The sequence below is a fragment of the Lagopus leucura genome, unplaced genomic scaffold (genome assembly GCF_019238085.1).
Source record: "Lagopus leucura isolate 7727_CA_CO unplaced genomic scaffold, USGS_WTPT01 Super-Scaffold_1, whole genome shotgun sequence".
NCBI classification, from domain to species: Eukaryota; Metazoa; Chordata; class Aves; order Galliformes; family Phasianidae; genus Lagopus; species Lagopus leucura.
This window is the reverse complement of record NW_024962250.1, coordinates 4,854,321-4,878,608: the sequence shown is the minus strand read 5'-3', so window position 1 is coordinate 4,878,608 and position 24,288 is coordinate 4,854,321. Positions and strand designations below refer to the sequence as shown.

Genomic DNA, 24,288 nt, shown 5'->3' with positions numbered 1-24,288 from the left:
TCTTCATACTGCTATGGGTAACTGATTTGGAGAAACCTTCTCTTTGTTGATATCCTCATTACAACAGCAGCTGTTGAAGCTTTGCCATTTCAAGCATATGATACATGTATCTCCTTGACATTCTTCACTTCTTTTCACAGCACTCCACCTTACTTTGGCATGTCCCCAAGAGACATCCTCTGTTCCCAACACTTAATCTCTCAAAATTGTCCTGTCTATCAGTGTGATGGAAATGTACCCCTACCAACACAGAAAATGCTGCTTTACAGTAAAGAGGCCAATGAAAAGCAGTTATTTTTGTTTTAAGGTGTATGAATGTTAACAGCTTGATAATGGGACAAGCGAACAAATTATTTTAAGAGACTACATCACAGCAGCCAGCAAAGCAGAGTCCAAAGGTATGGAACTTCAACCCTTGTAATCCCTGCTAAATCTCCTCTGAAATATCTGAAATATTAAGCTACACAGCACTAAAGTCATCATATCAGGAAACTTATTGAAATTGACTAAATGAATCCTATTCACAGTTTCCAGACCACTTCCATTACAAATCTACACAACGCAAATTAGGCAATGCTTTCTAGAAGCTCTTGGTTTCACTGTGCCAATTACTGAAATTTTTCTGTTAGCGGGCAGTGTTTTCCATGAAGTAATTGCAATCTGTAAAAACATGTCAGAGAGCACTGAAATGCCACAATAAACTGAGATGCAACAAATTGAATCAGCAGTACCCTTCCTTCACTTTAAAAACACCGTGTTGCAATGGACAGTGTAAGAGAAGAAAAAAAAACAGAGTTCTCTTACCTCATAGCCAAATTGGAGCTCATCTGAGGTTAGCATAATGATATCATCATCAATAGCCAACACTGCTTCTGTTTCGATCTCATCGTAGGGGAAGAAGCGGTTACTGAGTTTGTTTTCTGCAGTCCTAACAACTTTCAGAGGAACACGAATCTTTGGCCAGAGGGAATCTAGAGAAAAGTGTTAGAGGAAATATAATTCAGTATGATAACTTACTTCTAAACAGGTCTGCACTTCTACCTTTGTTTCTCTTTATGATCTACTTTGAACTCAAAAATGCAAATATATGAAGGCAAGAGACAGAGAAAAGTCTCTTTTGTCCACTGCAGAGAGCTGCACTAAGCTGTTTGGGGGATAGCTTGCCCCAGACAGCAATCTGAGATAGTTACATAACAAGAATCAGTGATGCCCCATATTGATTTAGGATGTACAGCAAGAAAACATTTTACTCATCTGCAGCTACTTAACCATTTGAAGAAGCAGTATACAATCACCGGCTGCAGTCCAGAGTCATAGAGAATGCAAAAAGCAATGTCAGTACAATTAAGTACTGACAAAATTAAATTTTATTTTAATAATTAACGACCTAGATGTACCTAAAATGCTAATCACTGTTAACAGTTCAGGAGAAGATCCGTGTGTGTGTGAGTATACTTGAGTAATTTCTTTTATCTTCAAAGTTCTAAGTGACAGTGACAAGTAAGCTAGTAAATGTATGAAGAGCCTTACTGTGCCTGACATCATCTTTACAAGTAGAACATAGCACTAGAGTACAGAGGGATTAAAAATCTCAAGTCAAATGGTGTTTTAATTAGTCACAAGAAACTGTAAATATAAAATTCACTCTAGAATGAGTTGCATTTCCATTTCTTGCTGTTTTCAAAATGTATCACTTTTAAGGTTGCATTAATGGTCTCTGCAAACTATTAAATACATTGAAAGATTTCATAATCATATTCTATTCCTAAAAAAGCATGACTGGAAGCTTAAGTATAAAGCACCAAGCTAAAGTCAACAAAATAGAATAACTGAATATAAAATATTAATTCTAAATGCACTCATAGTCATTTTCCAATACAAAATATAACAGGAGTTTTTATTACAGTTTGATTCATCACAAAAACATCAGTTCATCAAATGGTAGCTTAATAAAAAGATAGACAGCCATCAAGTACAAGAGTGATACGTTGATTTCTTCCTGCTCTCATAGTGAACATTTATTTCAATAAGAGTTTGAAGGAAGAGAGCTTGTGTATGGTAAGAGGAGCCTAAGTATTTTGAAAGATACTACTGCAGACAAGAGACAGATGAAGACTTGAGTTTCTCTCGCTAGTGAAATGGAGGGGCTGACAGAATGGTATATGAGAAGAAAAAAAAAAAGAAAATACATTAAAAGAACTACAAAGAAACTACTAACAGATTTTGTCAGTTGCTCTCTGTGTCAAATCAAAATGTATATAGGTAGGGTCTGCAAGAACTGACACAGGGACTGAAATTTTCATCAGCGGTCTGAAATAAATATAAGGACTGGGGACATGAAAAATAGTGAGTACAATAAGGTCATACAGAGTACTCTGGACCACTTAGTAAACTTAGGTATATTTAAAATAATAATAATAATAATAAAAATAATTAAAAAAAAAAAAGCTCAACACAAGATTAAACAATAGGAAAGGCAACTTTTTTTGTTTTTTTTCCCCCTCTAAAAGTAGCTACTGAAAAGAATTAAGAAGTCAGAATGGACAGCGTTCTCAGAGTGATCCTAGGGGAAAATAGACTGATGAAGCACTTGTATGTGTAGATGGGTAAATAGTAGGAAATGCTGGGGCAAGAGTGGAGGGCAATTAAAAAAACAAAAACAAATCTGCTTCTGTAAGAGTTCTTAGAAGAATGATCTGAAGAATTAAACAGGAAACACCAAAAATAAATGAGCTACAAACTGATACTTCCAATTCCGTAACAACCCAGAATCAGTTTTGTGTCCCAAAAAGGTTCGCCCTGTTTCCACTGTCATCAGGAAGACAGACAGACAGCCATTTCTGGAGAAGAACAAGAGCTGCTTCATTCCAACACGTACAACTACCAAGGAGCAAAGTGTCCACACTCTCCCTGCCAGCAAACCCCTCAGATATAACTGCTTGCCCAATACTCTTCAATAAAACACAGAGCTACATGCTCCTTCAAGACTTTCAAGAGCTGCTTCACTAAGAAAACAAAATCCTCCTTCCAAACCACAACAAGAGTCTTCAAAAGTCAGTTTTTTTCGGAGCTGTTTTTTAGAAGGAAGGATTGGCCCGTGCGGGTGGCCAGAAGAAAAGAGAAGAAATTGATATTTAATGGCAATATTTTAATTCAGCTTCCTATCCTGGGGTTATTCCTGTGAGACTCAAAAAGTGACCGCAAAATCTACCTTTATCTGGGTGGTTATGTAGACCATGGCTTCTACCTGACATGCATGTAGCCTCTTGTTGAGTTTTACTCGTGTATTTTTCCTCTAGCAGAAACAGAACATTGCTTTCTTACTGGCGTGCCATACAAAATGCAAGCTGACAGATCTGCTAGACAGTTACAAGTGCCTTACAAAGACATACATCACACCTCAAACTCAGTAGACTGTTTAACATTTGCAAGCTACTTAAAGACCTTAGGCTAATTGACAGTAATTACCCAATTATCAAGTGTGTATTGATACAGAAGAATTTTAAGTAGCTTGTGAGATCCCCAAGAGATTCCCCTGCCAACTTTTCAGGAGCAATCAGAGCTGTTATAACCATGTATACATATGTACATATTTATTTATAAATACCAAAAACGTGTCTCATTTATAAATGCTAATTAATTTTTTATTTGGGATTGTTTTCTTCCTCTTGTGCTTTCTACACATACGAAAAAAAAAAATGACAACCAAACTGCAACAAAGATCTTATTTCAGTGCAGGAACACTGTGAAACAAAAATTAAAACCAAAAAGCCAGTGAGAATGGGACACAATAATTCAGAATATCAAGCAAGCAACAACACTCTAAGCTTTAAGCTCTTTGGAAAATCAGCTGCTTGATAACTTACTAACAGTTATGGCATGTGCATAAAAATATGGCAAAAGAAGAAAAAAAAAAAAAGAAGAAGGTGAAGGTGTAATATAACTGCAATTGGCACGCATCTCAGATGTCAGCAAATCCTGTTAAATCCACATGATTTAGCAAGGTCTTGGAAAGTCTCTCAAAATGACCAATTCTCAAAATGAGGTAAGTTACTCTACAACAGTTGTGCTTTGAGAAACATAATACAAAGTGTTCAAATTTGAACTGAAATGAACAGAAAATACCAGCATTTTGGAGCAACTCCGAGGAATACATTAAGGTATCAATTACCCCGCAGTATGCAAAAAGAAAGAAAGGGTCAAAACTACTTGCTGCCTAGAGGCTGATCAGATACTAAATGTTGTACAGAGCTGGATGCGTATGGGAGATGTCAAGACACAAAATAACTTGGGCTGCCACTATCCTAAGTACCTGAAGAAGAAGTATCATTACAAAGGATAGCAGGCTTCACTCAGAGATACAAAGTATTTCTAGTTCAAAATTAGCACTGCTACAGGAACTCCAATGTAGGTATGTAATCAATAAAAAGACAACAGTTTCTTCAAAAGCCAGTTTCCGAATTCATCAGGAAGGTTAAAATTGTCTATAATTATCTTAAAAGACAACAAAAGATGAGTGTACTTCTCCTTTGTACACACAGGAGGAATGAGGCATAAGAAGTCTGAGGCAGGGTCTGACACCACACTTTTAACTTTGAGATCCTGCTTGCAAAGGCAGCGTCCTGAGAAACCTGAGCACTAGCAAAACACATATGGGAGAAATCCTCATTTTAGTAGGCTTTAATTACAACCTAAGTAAAAGTGTATGCTTTAATTCTTATTGTAAGTGGGCGCAGTATCACTTAGCAGAGTACGACAAAGACAAAAGAAGCCCAAGATGAGAAGTGATGGAAAAGGCAGACAACACATTACAAGATGATATGAGGACCTTAAAGCATACAGAAGTAAAAATGCAAGTGAGCACCAGGAAATACTCTTACCTCTTTTAAATTTAGCAAGAGCTTTCTGTGAATACAGCAGAAGACAGAGGTAAAACATTAAAATAGAGCTCCCTGGAGTATACAAAGTTTATCTGTACATGGAGACTGAAAAGAACAACAGGCACCTCCTGTTGTGTATCACACTGAAATAATTATGACAGACCAGTGTTCAAATAATACTCACACTTGCTCTTTGGCAACAAGACTCCGGGCATTCTTGGCAGTTTGCACTATTCAAGACTACTGATCTACTGACTGCAGAAGCTACCACAGAAAACAGCATGTGGTCTTCTGAAAACAAAATCAGCTCTTTCCACATTTTTCCAAATGCAGCTTCCACTTCTAATAGGCTTACAATCCCTAGCAATATGACTGCAGTTCTGGCCAGCCCACAGTTCTGCCATTAAGTCCTGTAACTCCGCATCTCACAGCAAATTTTTCAAGCATGATTTCAAGATGATTTCCACAAACTACAGGATTAAAATCAGTGTTTACCTCCACTACTCCAAGAAAGGAGTGCTGTAATTATGCTCCTGTTTAAAACACTCAGTTAATAATGAAGAGCAACAATAAATAAATAAAAATGATAATTTAAAAATCCCCCAAATACACATTTTTCTACAATTTTCAATTACAGGAAAGAAATAGCAAATAGAAGGGATGACAGTTATGAGAGTCAATTTTCTCTCCCCCTATGAAGTTTCCTTTTCCATATCTCTCCACGTTTACCATCTTGCCATCAGATGTCTGTAACGAAAATGCACACAGGCTTGCAAAATGTGTAATAATGAATTACTGTTCTCAAATCCAGACCTGTTTCTCAGCTCAGAAGGAATTGTTAAATAATATATAGGAGAGAGAGATCATAAAAAAGATAACAGACAATGATATTTCCATCTAGAAGTATTATCTCTTTTCAAAGAGTGATGGCAACAGCATCATTTACTGATTCCTCACTTTTGAGAAACTGGTAAGTCTTTTAGCAGTACATGTGTTATTTTCTGTCTTATCCAGAGGGGAGAAAAAAAAAGAAAAAAAAAAAGACTGTCTGCATAGGAAATTACTTGCTCTAATTTTTAGGGACTATCTAATTTCTATTTTCAACGTTCAACCTAGGGAACAAGAGTCAGCTATTGTAAAGAGTTAAATAATATTTTTGGGACACTCACATTCAAAAATAGCAAGCAATATTTAAATGAAGATGGTCTATTGCATTTCCAGTTGGAAGGAGCAGATAGGGATAGTAAGGAGGAGCTGGAAATAGAACACAGTAAAAAGCACTAAGTAAAAAGCTCAAAGTAAAGCTCAAAGTAGAAAATTCAACACTTGTCAATAGTAAGAGCAATTTGACAAACTGAAATTTAAAAAGAAGAACTTATTGGGTAAAACAATGGCATTTTGATGACTTGCATAAAGGCGCTCATACAAACATGTTCATGCAAACATGCTCTGTTTTATTTTCTCAGTAAGAACAGCCAGGAGAATCTCATGACTGCAGATTACATGGCACCAGAGTATTAGTTCATACACAGCTCAGATTTCCCACAACTCCTAAGTAGTCCTCTGGGAACTGCAAAAAGGAAAAACCTTTCAAGTAGTTGTGCAAAGTAGACAAAGATCAATAAAAAAGCTGTCAGAAAACATCTCTAAACATGCTTCTTTGTATGTATCTGTAATTGCTCAGATGCTCAACTCTTAAATCTGATCTTTCACAAGATCTTTCAGTTGATAATCATTCTAATTGGCCTACAGTAGTTTGTGAGAATTCAACCACTTGAAGCTGATGAAGAAAGCCTAATGAAGAATGTTTTCCAGTCTGGACTTAAGGACAGAACTTAGCTGGTATCTGAAGTTTCAAAAAATTGTCAGAATTAGCAGCATGTTACAACTATTAACTACCAGCGTTCCTTCAGCAATGGCTTACTGAAAGTCTGTTCAGGTAGTTCAACTGCTTAGACTTACAATAAACCATCTAAAAAAAGTTGCTTCCTACCAACATCACAGTTTCTGTGTTGGTCTACAGTAACGCGCAGAATTCCTCTCATATATAAAGAACAGAATACTGGTTTCTGGGACATTACTGAGAGCCTCTGCTCTGGTTTTGTTAAAACTAAATTTCTGGACTTCTTTCAGAAAAAAAACAACCTTAAAATGATTCATAGAAGACTAGAACAGTCCTCAATTAGTTACTTAGCTAATCAAAGAAAATGGCATAAAGTACGCTGTGAAGAAGACAAGTTAATTTAAAGCCTAAAAAGAAATTCAATAGAATATTCCTACCAGTGTCCAGCATTAAAGGCACAGTAGGATAAGAGCTGTCATTTAAGGCTTCTTCTTTTTTTTTTTTTTTTTTCCCTTAAGATACAGTGATCTATAGGGCCCTCGGGATCTTTATCCCCAATGGTTTATATCAGTGTTGTCTATTCATACTATCAAACCAAAAGAAAGACATGGTTACTGTGGTAATATACAGTCTATACCTTATTCTGAGTTTATCAACAACTTAGGTCCAGGAAACTGTGCTTATAGAACTATGCAGAAAATACACATTCTTTAAAATATACTTTTTATTTTGATAAAAATGAACCTAATGAGGAATCAAACTGTAGGACATGATTTCTAGCTTATTGTGCATTTATGAAGTGTAATGCATTTATATACCATTTATGTGGTAGACAAGATGATTTCCTCAACTGCCTGAAACGTGAAACACACGATGAAATGTTAGTGGAAATTACTATCACAGACTATTTTTCTGAACATCAGAACTAGTAATTTAGACAAATTCAAATGAAAGGGCAAAAGTATTTGGCTGAATTGAGAAAATAAAAAAACATCCTGTCTACACAAATATTCCCAGCAGCAGACACTTGGACCACAATGTTTATTATATTGGATGCAGAGTGAGTGAGAGAAAATCATTTTTTCCTATAGTATTTCAAAGCTTTTTTTTATTATTAATATCATACATGGAGTCATGGGATGTTATGGCTGGGTTAACAGACTTCTTATACAACCCATATGGGTGAGTATATATACAAAACTGAGCCAAAGACACAGAACAGAGATCACATCCCCCCACATTTAGAAAACACTTAAGATTAGCAAATTTATTCCCTAAAGCACTAAAATTCTGGATTAAAATTATTATCATATGCGATACTTCCTCTCTGCTGTTTCACACATAAGATCCAACATTTTTACCGCTGGCTCTGTGAAAAATTTGAGATGCCTCCACAAGACTCCTGCATTGCTCATACTTGCCTCTGCTGAAGCTTTTTTTTCTTCTCCTAAGATACCGCTCATACTTTGAGTCCAAACATAAAATTAGACCCTTGATTTCCAGTCTCACCCATAGCACAGTGGTCCTATTTTGGTGCACACATTGAGCAATTATCTCAAAATATACAGTAAAGCTTCCACCTCTTCATTCACATCCATGTCTACATATCTCTCTCAGATAGAAAGCAGGGGAAAAGAGTGCTTTCTACCAAGCAAAAGAAAGACTTAATCACAAGACCCTCCTGAATCTCTTCATTGCTCTTGAGTTGAGTGATGGTGAAGATGTCACCTCTGTGACCTCAGTTTCTAAAGCTGCAAAATGGGAATAAGCAGTTAAAATAGATTTTTATTAATATCCTAAAGGTTCTCAGATGAAAATCTTACTGAAAGCAGTTTCCTCTACTTCTTGATTTTGATGTAAAAGTAGATTACAATTACAGATTTCAGCATCTTCTTAATAATAATGCCATGAATAATGCTACTTACACAGCAGTTTTAAACTACGGATCTCAGTGTTGTATGGAAAACAATATTGTTGTATTCATTTTACAGCCACGGAAACTGAGGCACAGTAAAAAAAAGAGTTTCTCCCACTGAGCAGGTAGAGCATGTGTGTCTGGTCAGTGTCCAGCCTTAAGAACTATATGCCTAGGAAAATTAATTGAAGCACTGTTATTCAGTGCTCACTAACTTATGTCTCAAAAATCTTGAGAGACAAGATATGTGTTCCTCATTGCATTCAGGTGTTTTTCCACATGGAAAAACAAACTGGATTTAGAGCAGACAGCTAAGTGGCTAAGACCAGTCATTCAAGTTTGTACTGGCCACCTTAAATTTCCTTCAGACTCAGTGAAAACAAAAGGGTACTTCTGCAAGGATGCTTTATTTCATTGTAAAATAAATGTCATCCAGACTAGATGGAGGTGCTTTTTTTTTTTTTCTCGTTAATTATAAAAGAAATGTATAGTTGTGAGCTCAGACTTGCACATGAAGCTCTTAAACATTTCAACTTAGGAGTCATCGTCACAAATTCATAGGACAAGGGGAAAATTGCTCTTTAATTGCTTGTGCATGTATGTGTGTATACATGTATACATATGTACACACTTTATCTCCAACTTAGAATTTTGTATTTTATTTGGGTGAAATTTTCCAGTCAAGTATTCAATTTATCAGTTGACCTCTGTTACTTACATAAGGCAATGTGATAAAGAGTTTGCCAGTTTGTCAGCCATATCAGAGCTGCATTAGCCCCTGACACAATTAGATCTGAAAAGCGTATGCTTTATGTAGACCCCACACTCCTGCTTTACTGACAAATGTACCTCCTAACTCAAAATTTACTAAATATTGAAGAGAAGCAAAGAAGATTTCAGTCTTTATGGAATTATCCATTTCTTGAGGGGAGTAGCTTCTTAAATTTCACACAACGTTTTAATTCTCTTCTTAAGTTCTGTATTCACTGAATTTTGCTTACATAAAGGCATTATTACAAGCACGTAAGTATTCATTGTTTAAAAATTAAATACCAACACGAATTCTAGAATTTGCAGGTGTTTGAAAATCTCAATTCCCAGAGACAGATTCTCTCTGTTTACAACACATACTTGTTCTGATAAAAATATCAAGTGTAACTGGTGTCATTTTCAATTATAATACTATTCCTGTGATGACAAGGCGAAGGAGCAGCCCATGTCATACTTGTGCAGACTGTGCCAGGTCCATTTCAAGAGATTCAAATCCAATTCACAATTCACTGCCTATAATCAGTGCTAAAGACAACCTTGATACTGTCCACTCAGCCCTCCCTCTTGTACACTTGGAACAAAAGCAAATCACAAAGTGTTGCAGTGCCAAAAGCCAAGACTTGCTTCTGTACAGAAATGTCCTGTATATGTAAATGATCAGGAAATACAGCTCTGGGTGCTTGAGGAGGTTAAGCACCTCAGCTTTACTACAATCAATTAAAAGAAAATGGCCCAAAAAGCACAGATACTACTGTAGGGTAATAAACTAGACTTTATCAGTGACAGTGGTGCACATTACAAACTTCAAACTCATTCCTTGCCTTAATCCATCAGAAACTTCCTGGCTTTAACAGGCTATAAACAGCAGAAGCTTTGAAGTCCATGGATTAGAATCACTAATAGACAGACTGAAGGAGAGACTGGCTGAAGAGCCAAGTGGAATGCCCTGCATGGATCTGAAATGAAACAAGTTAATTTAATCAAACTGACCTCTCCTCAGCCATAGCCCAAGATAATAATGGTTATAACAGCAATAAGGAGACAAGGAGCACTGGAAACAAATGGTCATTTACTTCGATGCAATGCTTAGTCTAACATAAGGGCACAACTTCCTGGGCATTCAATTGCAAGTTTATGCTTAGAGGTAACAGCAGTTTTTTCTGAAGCTATTAGACTTCATAATAATTAAGATAGAAAAAATTAAACACTTCAATTCTCAAGAATTTCTAAGTTTAAGATTAATATGAATGATTTAACAGAAAAGATCTTGCCAACGTTTGTTTCAACTCTCCTATTCTTCTACTTTCTTTTTCACTCAAAGCAAAACATGGAAACAATCCATTTGGGTCAAATCCACCTGCACTCAGTAGATGTTCGCTCACAGCTTACATAACTGAATGAGTGTAACATTAAGCATTTCAACTTTCAGAGAAAAACTTCTAACTGCAAAAATTCCAGCATCAATTTATATGCAGCACTTCTCACTTCAAAAGTTTGCAAAGCATTTTATAAACCACTAAATTCTGAGATGTTTAGAACAGCAGTATTACAGAATGCTTTTCAAAGCAAACAATAAAGCTACTTGCTTTGAACTGCAACAAGATGCCAAAATGGCAAATGAGCCAAGTGGAGGGTTGCAATAGCTTGGCTCCAGAGAAGCTGTCAGAGCATGGCAGATTGAGACAAGTGGTCAGGGATTAATTTTTGCACTGCATCTTACCACTGTGCCAAATACCTAACTCTGAAGAGTGGAAAACTGCAGCAGCTGAAGCTTCTGCAAATACAGTTACAAAGCAAGGAGTCCTAACAGACTTCTTTTGCTCCAGAAGACAGATGAATACACAAAGTTCTGCACCACCAAAGTTAGCATTTTTGAACACACAGTCCTAGAAGAAGGCATTTATTCTCCCAGAAAAATATCACCTACATTTTCAGATGAGAATAACCAATTCATAGCTATGACATACAGGAAACAAACTCATTTACAAGTACTGTAGATACAGGCTTTCATTAAGAATGAGAAAAGAAGACTAACTGCCCAAAATAATGCTCATGTCTTTTGTACCAATGTTTAGAACTTATGAAGATGGTGAAGGGCCTGGAGCATCTCCCCTATGAACAGTCTTGCCTTGAGACTGAGAGGGGACCTGATCCAGGTCTATAAGTATCAAAGGTGTGGGGGCAGAGTGGCGAAGCCAGACTGTTTTCAGTGGTGAGTGGAGACAGGACAAGGGGAAACGGCTGGAAACTGCAGCATAGGAAGTTCCACACAAAGTTCTTGTGCGCAAGAACTTCTTTACAGTGAGGTGACGGAGCACTGGAACAGGCTGCCCCAGGGAGGTGGTGGAGTCTCCTTCTCTGGAGATGTTCAAGATCCACCTGGATGCCTACCTGTGTGACCTGGTGTAGGGAACCTGCTTCGGCAGGGGGGTTGGACTCCATGATCTCTGGAGGTCCCTTCCAACCCCTACAATTCTGTGATTCTGTGAATGTCACCCTACATAGCAATGAGCACAAAATAAAGGTCTGTGAATGTACCCTCATTTTAAAATAAACACGAATTTCAAAGTTGGAGGGATCCTGCAGCTTCCATCAGATTCTGTTGTGCAAAGAGAAACACAGTATCATATGTGTTGGAAACAAAAACATTTTAATCAAGGCCCATATGTCTTTCTACAGAGAAATAAAATCAAGCATCGACAAAACAAAGATGGTTTCTCTTTACCTCTCTCCAAAACAAAGGTAAGGAAGCCAATGTCTCTGCAATTACTTCATGTTACCTTTGACATTAAGCTGGCAGTAGAACAACTGGAAGGTTTCTTTTCATCTACTTTGGCCCTTCTCATTTCACTTTCAAAAGCGTCGCCACAAAAATCTCGGTTTGCTGTTTTGAAAGTAACTACAGAACAGTTTTTGAAGGCATGTTACTCCCAGTTTCACCCTCCTCCACTACACCTAGACCAAGTCTTACCTTCAGGTGGATTCTTGTTCTGGTTGTTCCAGACAACGAGCAATTTGGACAGGCTGGGCACTTTGGACACCTCGGTGATGACTCGGAAAAGACTCTCCACCCTGTCATAAGTCAGAACAATTGCTGTGAATCCTTGGGACTGTGGTGGGATCAATGGAAGGAAGAGTGGATTGCTCACACTGCTCCATTTCTGTGAAGGAAAACAATAAAATAATTCAAATAAAAACAAGTGTTACAGCAGGAAGTAATTCACATAGTCAGCATTCAAGCATCAGAGGTGAAGTAGGCTCAGAGTAGACAGAATAATTCTCTAATTTCAGCAGAAGTGAACTTCAGCAATTTCTCAAAACTTTCATTCCAGCTCCTCTGTTAATTCAATTTTCATTTTTGCCTACAGGCAAAATTGCATACCGGAGTGGTTTTAGGGAAAAATCAAGTGGAAGAGACAGACAGAATTTGCAGAGAAAGAAAACTATGGTAAATTTTGAACTCAGAAACCAAGAATCAATTCTCATTTACTACTCACTATTTCAAACACTTACATTTACAGTCAGAACTCATTAAGCAAACAGAAACCTAATCAGCCACACAGCTTCAGAAGTGAAAGCAAACAAAAAAAAAAACAACCAGCAAAAAACATAAAATGGGAATCAAGGAAAAAAACACCAAAACAGACACTAGGAAGAATAATGTATTAGCTCCCACAAAATTTGGTTTGTTAAATGGGGTGAGAAAACCTATTCTGCTTAAAAAAAAAAAAAAAAAAAAGCATGAGATACAAAGATGAATTTCAGAGAGTTATTTACCCTTCCTGAATTTTAACTAGGGCATCCCTCTTACGACTTTAAAGGTCTTATTTCAATACACTGCCAGCATAAGGAAGCCAGCTCAACTGGCAAGAGACAAGACAGTGAAATTCTCACTGCGTGTGCCAACCTCATTTGGAACCAACAACGCAGGGGAGGAAGCAGTGAAGGGACTGCTCAACAGGAATGAAAGCGTCGGTGTTGTAGTCTCAACTTTTCCATTCCAGCTGACGTTCCAAGCAGATACCAAGGGTCAGAGAGAGAAGCAAAGGGAAAAATAAGACCCTTTGGGATGAGGTGAAAAGCAGAGTTGGGAAAGCAGAAACTGAGCAATGCTGTTTTGCAGGGAAGTTCTGAACGCCAGCCTGTAAAAACTATGGACACTCATAAGCAGCCACTAACTGCCTGCAGGTTACAGAAACCTTGTGAGGATCTCCAGCTAAACTCATAAGTCTGCTTTTGTTAGGAGAAAAACAAGTTCTTGGATTTTTGTGTGTGTTTTTTTTTTTTTTTTTAATTTGTAACAAATCAATAAATATTGCAATTTTCCGTGTTCTGATTTTGTCTTTGGGCTACTTTTCTTCACATGCTCTACAGTCACCCTCGTGCTCAGTGGTAAGACATTTCTAACTTGAATGTTTTCTAACTACGAGGACAGGGAGAACTGAGCCTATTGTGCTCAAACAGATCATAGCATTTTTGACCATTTTAACAAAGGAAAAAAAAATACAATGTGAATACTATTTACTTCTACATACACATCAGCATGGAAGGGAGGATAAATACATGAGATAGAAAAGCAGTTTTACTTTAAGCACAAATATTAGCACACTGTTTTATCTATGATGGTCTAAGGACATGTTCCAGGCAAGAATCTGTCAGTAGGAGTAATACCAATTACTAAACTTCTCAAAACAGCTGGAAAGACAGATTAGTCCTCAGCTGCAGATGCCCTTTATCATGTCTCATACAAGTATATTTGGTATACAGTGTTGCTGAGGTTCCTAATGGAAAAAAATGCAGTTTTTAGCCCACAGACGTAATAGAAATAGTAACAAATATATTCAACTTCAGTTCACGAAAGGGACGTGGCTACCTATGATAGCAGAGTACTACATTCAGTAACTCAGAATATACATATTCATTGTTTTAACAGTGGATACATGCTGAGACAAATTTTGCATGCCAGTTATACAAGTGGGCTAAGTGTCTGATTTTATTCCAGTTTCAAAAGTTCCTACAGCAAGTCACAATCACAATGCCAATAAAGCAGAATCCATCCCATTAAAGCTTTACAAATTCATTTCCACACAACCAACCACCACCCCAAAATGATCCTTGCATGTTGAGAAGCTCTTTGAAACAACATTCAGAACCCTCTTTTCATTAATACTTGTAGCTGAGGTTTAATTTCATCGTCAGCAGGCTACCAAGAAAATCTTATGTTTCTGCCCTACAAGGAGAAATAACTGGTAAAGTAATCTATGTATTTATTCTGTATTCTATGTATTTAATCTGTATTTATTATTTACAGGTGAGTATTGCCACTTAAATTAATAGTCCCCGCTTTTTCTGTGGCCATAGCATCTGCTACAAAATTACTTGCTATAATATCCCTTGAAAAGGAGTATACTGTTTATATTGTTCTAAGACTATTTCAGTTACTCAACGAAAAATTAAAGATGCACATGTACATGTAGCCTACAGAAATTATCATAATTTCTCTTAAAAACCTGTGTTTTATGTACATTTAAATTCCTACTTTTACTACTTTCAGAAAGGCACAAACATTTTCCCCTGTTGTTTATAACTTAGGAAAAATAAGACAACATTTCAGGTGTTTTTGCTCATGCATCTACTACTAGATGATGGAAAGGAAAAGCCTGTAGACCCACACTAATGGATGGGAGAACCAAGCCGCTCATTTGAGAAAAAACATTTCAAAAAGGCAATTAAGCATCTCTCAAGTGCCATTAAGAGCCAACCCCCTGCTGCCTGCCTGAAGAGTGTGTCTACAGTCTGAGACCTATTGACCCTGCTTTCTGCAGGAAATCGGGCAAATTCAAGCCTCCATAATTTACTAAAGTCTTCCAGATTTCTCCTCGGGAAAAGCAAACCATGCAGGCAATTAATTCAACAGCAATCTAATTAAATCTCCATTATGGCAGCAAAGTATGAAGTGGATAATGACACAGGGATGGGTTTTCCTAGTCGTTGATCAAGAAACCAAGGGTGAAAGAACATTTGCTCCAGACCCATCTTTATTAACACTCATGATGGAAATTCATAGGGACTTTCACTCTCAGAAAGAAGAGCAAGCAGCAGCATTGGACTGATTATCCATCACCTCTCCTTGACAAAGTGCTGACATTCAACTACGGATAAGACAATCCTTCACTCTTGCCCTCACAGCTAATATAATTAGAGGAGCCAGGATAATGAATCTAAGATTAATAGGTTGTTTGTTGTGAATCATTTTTATGGGCAAAACAGATCAAGTTCAAACACCAGTTTCCTTAGAGTAATTTCATGTCGCTTAGGCTTGGCGGCCCTTTGCAGATCACATGAACAGCCAAAGTAGTGGGACCTGAATAACAGCAAGAACTCTGAGATGGCTTAATGCTGGGGAGAGAGGAGATTTCAAGCTTGGATAAGTATTACAAGGAAGGATTCAGGCTACTGCAGTTGTGCATGCATACTTGTATCTTAGAAATAAAGCAAGAACTTCCCAGACATCTTTTAGTGGGAAAAATCAGTAACAGCAGTTTGGAATGAAATTTCACTGTTACCATGAACAAGACAGTGGGTTTTCCTCCCTACATATTTTATTTTCAATAACCAGATTTAGTTCTTGTTTTAGTCAACATATTTTAGAAATCATACAGATTGAATGACTACAATTCTCAGTTAAAAGCATAGAGAGACAATGGCAATAGAATGCTGAACTTATACAATAGCTAAGTAGTCTGTCTATATATCTAAGTAAAGCAGAGATGCATCCCTTGCCAATGTAAGGCTTTTTCAGCTGTGTTGTTCAGAATATCAATCCTAACCTCAATGTGGTTTCAATTATGAATCACTAGACCAAAAAGGCCTTGATTTATTCTATTTTTCTCCAATTATTCATGATAAGCTTTTATTGAATACTTTGAGAAAGTATTTCATCATGCTTCCCATCCTCGAGTGGTCATAGGGCAAAACCGAAGGAATTAACCTCTCTCCTTCTCTGGAGCCAACCACGGCACTTATGCTCCGCAGAATCACAAGGCAAGTTGCATACCCAACATTTCACATTCTGATGAAGATTACAAACCTTCCCCAAAATCATTTTAGCTACGAGGCACACAGGAGTTTCTATCTATTCCTACTTGAGTGATGAAATGTGATACCATGTGAATCACAGATTACAAATGCCAAAATATATCATGCGACTATGATGCTAAGTTATTCAGCATCTTTTTTTGCTTAGTTGCTTAAATTTTATCAGCTGTCCGAGCCCTTCTGACACTGAATCTATTGGCTGAACACATCTTTTGACATAAAAACTTAACTTCAGGTTCGTTTCTTCAAGTCTTTAATTTTAACAATTTTCAGTGAGAAGAAAAGAATTATCAAGAATAAAATTTGCGTTCATGCTTTCAATAAGGCAGGTAGGTTGAAGAATCAAAGGGTGACAAAGATGATTAGAGAGCTGGAGCATTTCTCCTTTGAAGAAAAGTTGAGGGAGTTAGGCTTGTTCAGTCTGGAGAAAAAGCAGCTTCAGGGGGACCTCACTGTGGCTTTCCAGTACTCAAAGGGAGCTTAGAAACAGGAGGGAGACCAACTTTTTACATGATTTAATAATGACAAGACAAGAGAGAATAGTCCTTAATTAAAGTAAGGGAAATTTAGATCAGACGTTTGGAAGAAATTCTTTAACTCAGAGGGGGGTGAAGTGCTGGCACAGGCTGCCCAGAGAGCTGTGGATTCCCTATACCTGGAGGTGTTCAAGGCCAGGTTGGATGGCAGCCTGGGCATTTCTCATTTACAGGTAAATAAGTTTTATAAAAGTGTATATTAATATTTGGTTAATGTTCTGAAGATACCAGGATGTTCGTACAACTATAATATTGGCATCATCTGGGGAGTATGAGCTATAACATACTAGTCAAAGAGCTTAAAAGTAGTTTTAGAAATCATTTAGAAAGTGTGATCTGCCTGGTAATTGGACAGAGCCCACAAATGAACATCCAGCATAGGATTTTCTAAAGCAATGGCATTTGTTGCACAAAGTTGTCTATTTGTTTTAGTTTAAGCCAAACGATGGTTCTGTTTCCTGTCTCACTGGGAAAAACTGAATCTAGTATGTTTAATAGTATGTGAGGCATGGTGATATTCTCAAGTGATTTATTAAAGTCTGATCTACATCACCCAAGGTCAAAACTCAAAAGCATCTACTTACAAACAAAACCTAATGTTTTATAGGCCTATGTTATAAACAGGCTTAAAAGAATTTCAGCAAAAGCAACTAAATAAAAACTGGAAAAAACTCATCTGACACATTTTCCAGAAACCATATATGTTAGGAAGGTATGTAGTACAGTAAAAGGAGAACTTAAATAATCACAAAATAGCTAGCTTGTGAAGTGAAAAAGTAATTTACCCCCATTAGTGCACAACAAAGTTCTTAATTGAAGATAACAGATCATGTCTCAAATCCACATCATTAGTTCTAATCCAGCCCAAATTGGTAACAATCAGAATGAACAGCATATAAGTCGCCATTTTCTGGCTTATTTGAACATTATAGATTGCTGCTACCCCATGGATAATGGCCAACCAATACAAAACACCACTTGCCCTCTCCTCTAAAAGGCAAAAACATAGTGTATTGCTATTGAAACTACTACTTCATTATGTATCAGCATGTTATACACTCACTGCTCTTCCACTTCCTTAACAGTATGAGTAGGAAACTACAAGTAAGAAAATCATCCACTTTTCTTTAGAAAAGGACATCAGCCTTCAGTCAAATGATATGAACACATAAAATTGTTTGGATCCCATTGCTCACTCAGTGTATTAATATGCAATTAACTGCACATGCATCTATCTTCTGTGTACCTTATATCCCTTTCTGCTAGAAAAACACCCTCGCACTGCTGCTGTGCCCACATGGTGGTGAAGATACTCAGGCAACAGTCTCACTAACATTTTGAGCCAATATAAGCCAAACTCATGCCAAACAAAGCAGCCTTCCAGACACCCACTCCCTCCTTTGTTCCTCCCCATCTTTCTTTTATTTTGCTGGGTAAGTTTTACAGAAGGAAACAGATTTCAGTCAATTCACTACAAGTGATTTGGAAAATTCAAGAAGGAGGTAGCACAGGGAGAGGAAATCATCATCCAAATGTGGAAGAATGCAGGACTGCTTCTTTTGGCAACAGTATCTGCTTGGAGCAGTTGGAGTGTTTGGGTGACTACAGATTGAATACATGGTGGTGGGATGGTGTTTCTTTGTGCCGAGAAAGGAGGAACACCTGGGGGTAAACTCATATGCGAACCTCGTTATGAGCATGCCTCATTCATTTTAAATGCATGAACATCACTTCCATGCTGACTGTCCAAATTAACAGCCATCCCCTCAGATAAAAACACCAAAGTAATTTTGCTAAAAAGAGAACGTAACCATTATTATGTTTGTGGATTTTCTAGTTCCTGATACCAGTTATCAGTCAAGGTAAAGCAAAGAGAAAGTCTTCAGAAAGCAGTTGCAAGTCCTTAACAGTCCTGCTTTGCAAACGATGTCAAACTTGAGGCAGCCCTCTGTGAATGATGCACAGCTTCACCTTTACAGCTACTGTAGTTCCAGACCTAATCAAGTATATCAGACCCCCAAGAACCTTTTGTCTATCATACTTAGAGGCTAACTCAAAATAGGCTTCATCCAACTGCACTATAATGAAAACAATAAAAGGCCAGCAATATATAAAATCATAGGAAATAGACCGAAATTAGATGACGAATCTTGTAACAGGGAAAATTCATGAGTTTGCATCAGCTCAACAAAATACAGAGCATAATACATACCTTGGACAGTTATGAGTTACTCTAATTGTTGAAGCAGAAATGCTTTCACTGCTTTATTTTACATCTGAAGCAGTTGGAACAACTGTGCAGCAAAATAACTAACAACCAGGGCATTTTATTGAGCTCTAACTCTCTGTTAGTTTTCAGGACTTTCTGCTAGAAAGGGGCCATTCTCCTAGCAATTAAGCACACGTAACAATTAATACAAGCCATTTCTGTCTGAATATTCCATAACCAAACCTATGCTGTCGTTTTCAAAACCTTATTGCTTTGAGCTCATTAACAGCTTTGTGCTGATCAGAGGAATCTCTAACTGAAGCAAGCCTGTTGCATTAAAATTGTGATTGTACCCTCTGCACCTCCTGCTAATCTGCCTACAGCTTTTACATACTCTTTCTGCAACTCTGCACTCTATTCCTATCTAAACCATGGAATGGGAACAAGAGAACATATACAAGCACTACATTTAATCCTTACTAACCACAACATCATGGTGAACAACAAGGAGAGCTAGAGAACTGCATGCTGAGCCAGCCTAGTTCAAAGGGAAAAAATAAATGACAAGTTCTGGAGGTACAGTTCTGGCCAATAACAGAAGAATTTTTGGCACTGAGTTACTTGCACATTTCACTGTGATATTAATGTTAACTTGCAGGTGCTTCAACAGTTACCTATATCCTGACCCTGAGGCCAACGTGAAATAACTTTTCTTTAAATGTTTCAATCTTGGAGTTTACCTAGATATGAATATAGCAATTTTCTTGCAAATGAGGAACACATTCAAGTCATCTTTAGTTATTTTGTCTTCTTATCAGAGTTTGAGAATACAGTTAACATCTTTGACTACCCCAAAAGCACACATGTACCTTCTTTCCAACTACCATTTTTCATCCAGGCTAACTAGAGATCACAACAGTGCTATGAGTCCACATTAGGCACAAATTTAGATGAGAAATATACTTGGGCTCAAGTAGATTCCTTTTTCTGCAATGAGCAGAATTCTGACAACTGAATACCACAATTATTTTTTTTAATGTTCTAAAAGATCTCCACAACTTATTAAATTTACTAGCAGATATTGTATATATCATCACCTTCCAAACTGTCTGAATTCAGAAATATCTGAGTCCTGGAGAATATACTCCCTTATAGATCGCAACTGCAATACGTTCTCATCTCAAAGAGATAAAACATAATATATTCAACTAACAAATAATCTCAAAAATGGGTTGGAAAAGGCTCCTGTTATTCAATTCCATGGAAAGAACATGGTTCAAGACCCAACAGCATTAGTTGGCTAAAAAAAGAAAAACACCACAAAAAGAGCCTGATAAAATGAAATTTTCATGCATGCTCAGAGCAGCTATCAAAAAACACAGTTAAAGATATCACAGGGTTGTGCACTTCTGTTCTACAAATTTAACTGCTTTTGAACAATTCCCAATCTGAATTCTATTTTCTTTAACTGACCCCATGAGAAAGGGTCACAGGCACACTGTGCTGCTGGCTAATATGGAGCTTACACAGACCATAAAGGAACTTTTTTATGATGTTTCTGTTTCATATTGAAGTGAGAAATGTATTCATGCACATATTAAGCAATTTTCATAGACTAGGATAAATATCAAATTCTTTCAACTAAGACATAAAATCACCAAGGAACTGACCATGTATGGCATGAGACTCATGATATGAGGTGTTAAACTCCAATATGCTGGACAAATTCCAGCCTGTCTAATTGCAGTCAGCCCTCTAACTTTTCTTAGCCATTACATATTGATAAAACATTCCTGCTTACTCCCCTGCTGCCCTAGCATGACACTGCTGTTATGTGTTCCACCGCAGCTTCAGTGCTCTGCTCTACACCATGCTCTGTCTGTGGCAATAAACCTGCCTAAGAGAACCTCTAGGTTGAAAAGCTAAGTATAAATATCTTTTTTTCAAAGTACGTATTTAAGAAGGATTAGAAAAAGCCTGCTTGTTGCCCAGACTTAAGTATAACTTCTCCAGAAATTGACCAGTTTCCAGAACAGAAGAGAACCATAAGAGCTTTTTGTATTCCTTTTAAAGCCTCCCTAAGGATATCCTCTTCATTTTACTAGACGCTTCTAGATGCTTGACCTGCTAGCATAATCTGAAGGTGTTAAGATACTTTGACTCCCCATTTATAGAACACATTCTTCTTCTGCAGCTAATTTGTTGCTTAAGAACTGACAATTGTCACATTTGTTCTCAAGTCAATGACAAAAGTAGACCAATGCCTTTGGCTAGGCAGCAGAAATTTGTCTTCTAGCCCTTCCTAACAACTGTTCACACTCAATCAGCCCGAGGAGTTCGAAGTAAAAAGCGCTACTCTTGAGCACTCCTACACAGCTTCCAGAGAGACTCTCTTTAACTTACCATAAAGAAAGACAGTTAACAAGTTTGTTTTTATTAGTAACACAGAACTATTTTTTTATATTTTAACACAGAGAAAATTAACTGATTATGAGTGAAAATCATCTGCAGCCTTTATATGGTAAAAAATCAGAACCAGCTGCCTGGTGCAGAAGGTTAATTAATTCTCCAGCATTTGTTCTTAACAGAGGGAGGTTCAACCAGTGAAACATTTAAAAAATACAAAAAACAAAACAAAACAAAACAAAACAAAAAAACAAAACAAAAAAAAACCCACAACCAACACCCCAACAAAACTTTGATCATCGGTTTCTGTTCGAGAGAAATTATGTAGAAAAAAGCACGGAGAAAATTGCAGGCATAAGACTAATCAGCTATTTCAGCAAAATTATGTTAAGGACTCTTGCAAATTAAGATCGTCAGTATTTCCACTGACTATTTCCACTGCAGTTATTCAATCTTAGAGCTCTAAACTGACCCTAAATGCAAAATAAATAAATGTGTGTACGCATGCATGAAAAATAAATAAATACACAAATAAATAAATAATCAAGCATGCAATTTGGAGTGCAATAGCCAAAGTTCATATTTCACAGCCAGGACATAAAACAAACTGCTAGTTATTTTGCCAGTTGTCATAAAAATATATTAACTTCATCTGTTGGAGTTACCAACACAATGCATACACAAACACACACAGAATTATTACCAAGTCTCATTCCACATACCTCTTATACGAGGAAGAAAAAGTCATTTGTTTTATGAGTGAATCAAATGAATTTACTTACCACAGCTGGGGGATCATTCCATTCTTCATAAGAAATGGCAGCATATGGATAAATTCTATCATTGATAATCTGAAGAGTAGCAAGAGCGATTGCTTTCATCGATCGAAAATATGCTTCCCAGAACCACCTTGCCTGCAAAGAGAATAAAATTCACTTTCCTACTGAACAGATCCAGCACATAATAATCAGTTCAGGCTTGACGCATACTATCTGCTCAGTGTAGCCAACAAGTCAGGTGGAAATTAAATTAGGAGGCATGCTTACTCCTACTAGGATATTTCTGTAGTGCCAGCAGACTTCAAACTCAGATCCACTTCCATGTAAAAGAAGACTTACGGCCAATAAAAGGAAGCAACAGCATTACTTCGCAATTGATTAATAAGAATGAAAAACCTTGCAAATCCTCAAAGAAATCAGTCACTTTCACATTCTTATAATCAGTTTTCCTCTTGAAAAAACATCAAAAGCAGTTTGACCACTGAAAATAAGTTACTGTTATACTCAATTTTTCCAAAGCAGAAGGACCCACCGTGCAGCTAAGCAGCCTAATAAAGGCATGGAGCATAAAAGGTGGAACTTAAGTCACTTTTTAACTAGATCAACTGGAGAATTTTAGTATTCATGATCTCCATCAAATTAATAAGTCCCCTAAACTGCCAAAAAACAAATTATAAAAATAAATATCAAGATCTTTCATAACAGTCCATGCGCTTTGCTTATTAATAACAAACATTCATCTGGGCCAATTTACAACAAAGGAAGTGTAAAATTGCATGCTGAAATGAAGCATGTAATTTCCTTGTACCCAGGCACACGGGGTTTCACAGAGAAGTCATTCTCAAGCCCTGTACAGTAAGTTTAAATCTTATCCCAGTTTCCACATAAGACACAAACGTTTGAAGAAAAATAGGGTTTCAGAATTGAAAATGCTCACTTCTCTTATTTTCTATTAGAGATAAAAACATATTTTTAAAATGCCTAGAATCATCAAATGATCCTGAAGGATCACTTCCAACCCAAAAGGAAATACACACTGCCAATAAAAATAGTTCAAGTGTTTTGGCCCAAGAGACATGACATTTTTCAACCTGATTTTTCTTCAGGAAACTCCAGCACCTTGAAGTGTCCAGAAAGTAATTTAATTTAAAATCTCCCTATGGTTCAGTATCAACATTTGTATCTAGATGGTAAAGCAATTAGAGGAAAACAGAGCAGAATGCAACAACTGAAGGAAAAAAATGTACAAAGTTGGGTAAATGCTATTTTACTGTTACGTATTTCTTAAACTGCACAAAGACTCTACAGAAAGGCCAGTTTTAGACGTGTGATCTGAGAATATTATTATTTAGAATATTGTACTACCGAAGGAATACCAAGCTTTTGGAGGTACAGACTTGAAGATATAAGAAAACTATAGTTTTAACTATAATTGTAAGTCACTTGTGTGTTTCTTTATGCAGGCTGTTGCCTTTTAGTAGAAGACAAAGAGTGGTTCCTGCTTGTATAATTTGTGCTGCAGCATCCGTCAGCTAAAGAGTGGTGCAGAAGAAAGATTATGGAGAGGGAAAATGCAAAAAAAAATCTTTGGCCAGGATAGTGGCCCCAGCACCCTGCTCTGTGGGGAGTCTGTAAGACAGGTCCTTCAGAATTGTTTTGGTAAATATTTAAAAAGAAAAAAAATTCATGTTCCAATTTTAAAAAACAGCAACAGCAAATCTGACAGGAAAAGGGAGAAGCGTACTCGAGCACTGTCTTTATCATGAGAAGACATAAACGTACAAGCATGCACCACAAAAAATGATTTCAAAGTTTTACTAAGGTGATAGAGGAACATATCCAAAACGTTAC

General features: G+C 37.0%; 1 protein-coding gene across 2 annotated transcripts in view; it reads right to left on the bottom strand.

Moving 5' to 3' along the window:
* EXT2 (exostosin glycosyltransferase 2) overlaps positions 1 to 24,288 on the bottom strand; it is a 71,873-nt gene that overhangs the window by 15,804 nt on the left and 31,781 nt on the right. For both annotated transcript variants that reach the window (XM_042866414.1, XM_042866405.1), the window contains exons 8-10: positions 22,441 to 22,572; positions 12,381 to 12,570; positions 805 to 971 (exon numbers count right to left, since the gene is read on the bottom strand). In XM_042866414.1, the coding sequence (XP_042722348.1) occupies positions 805 to 971; positions 12,381 to 12,570; positions 22,441 to 22,572 (489 nt within the window). The remainder of the gene's footprint in view (positions 1 to 804; positions 972 to 12,380; positions 12,571 to 22,440; positions 22,573 to 24,288) is intronic.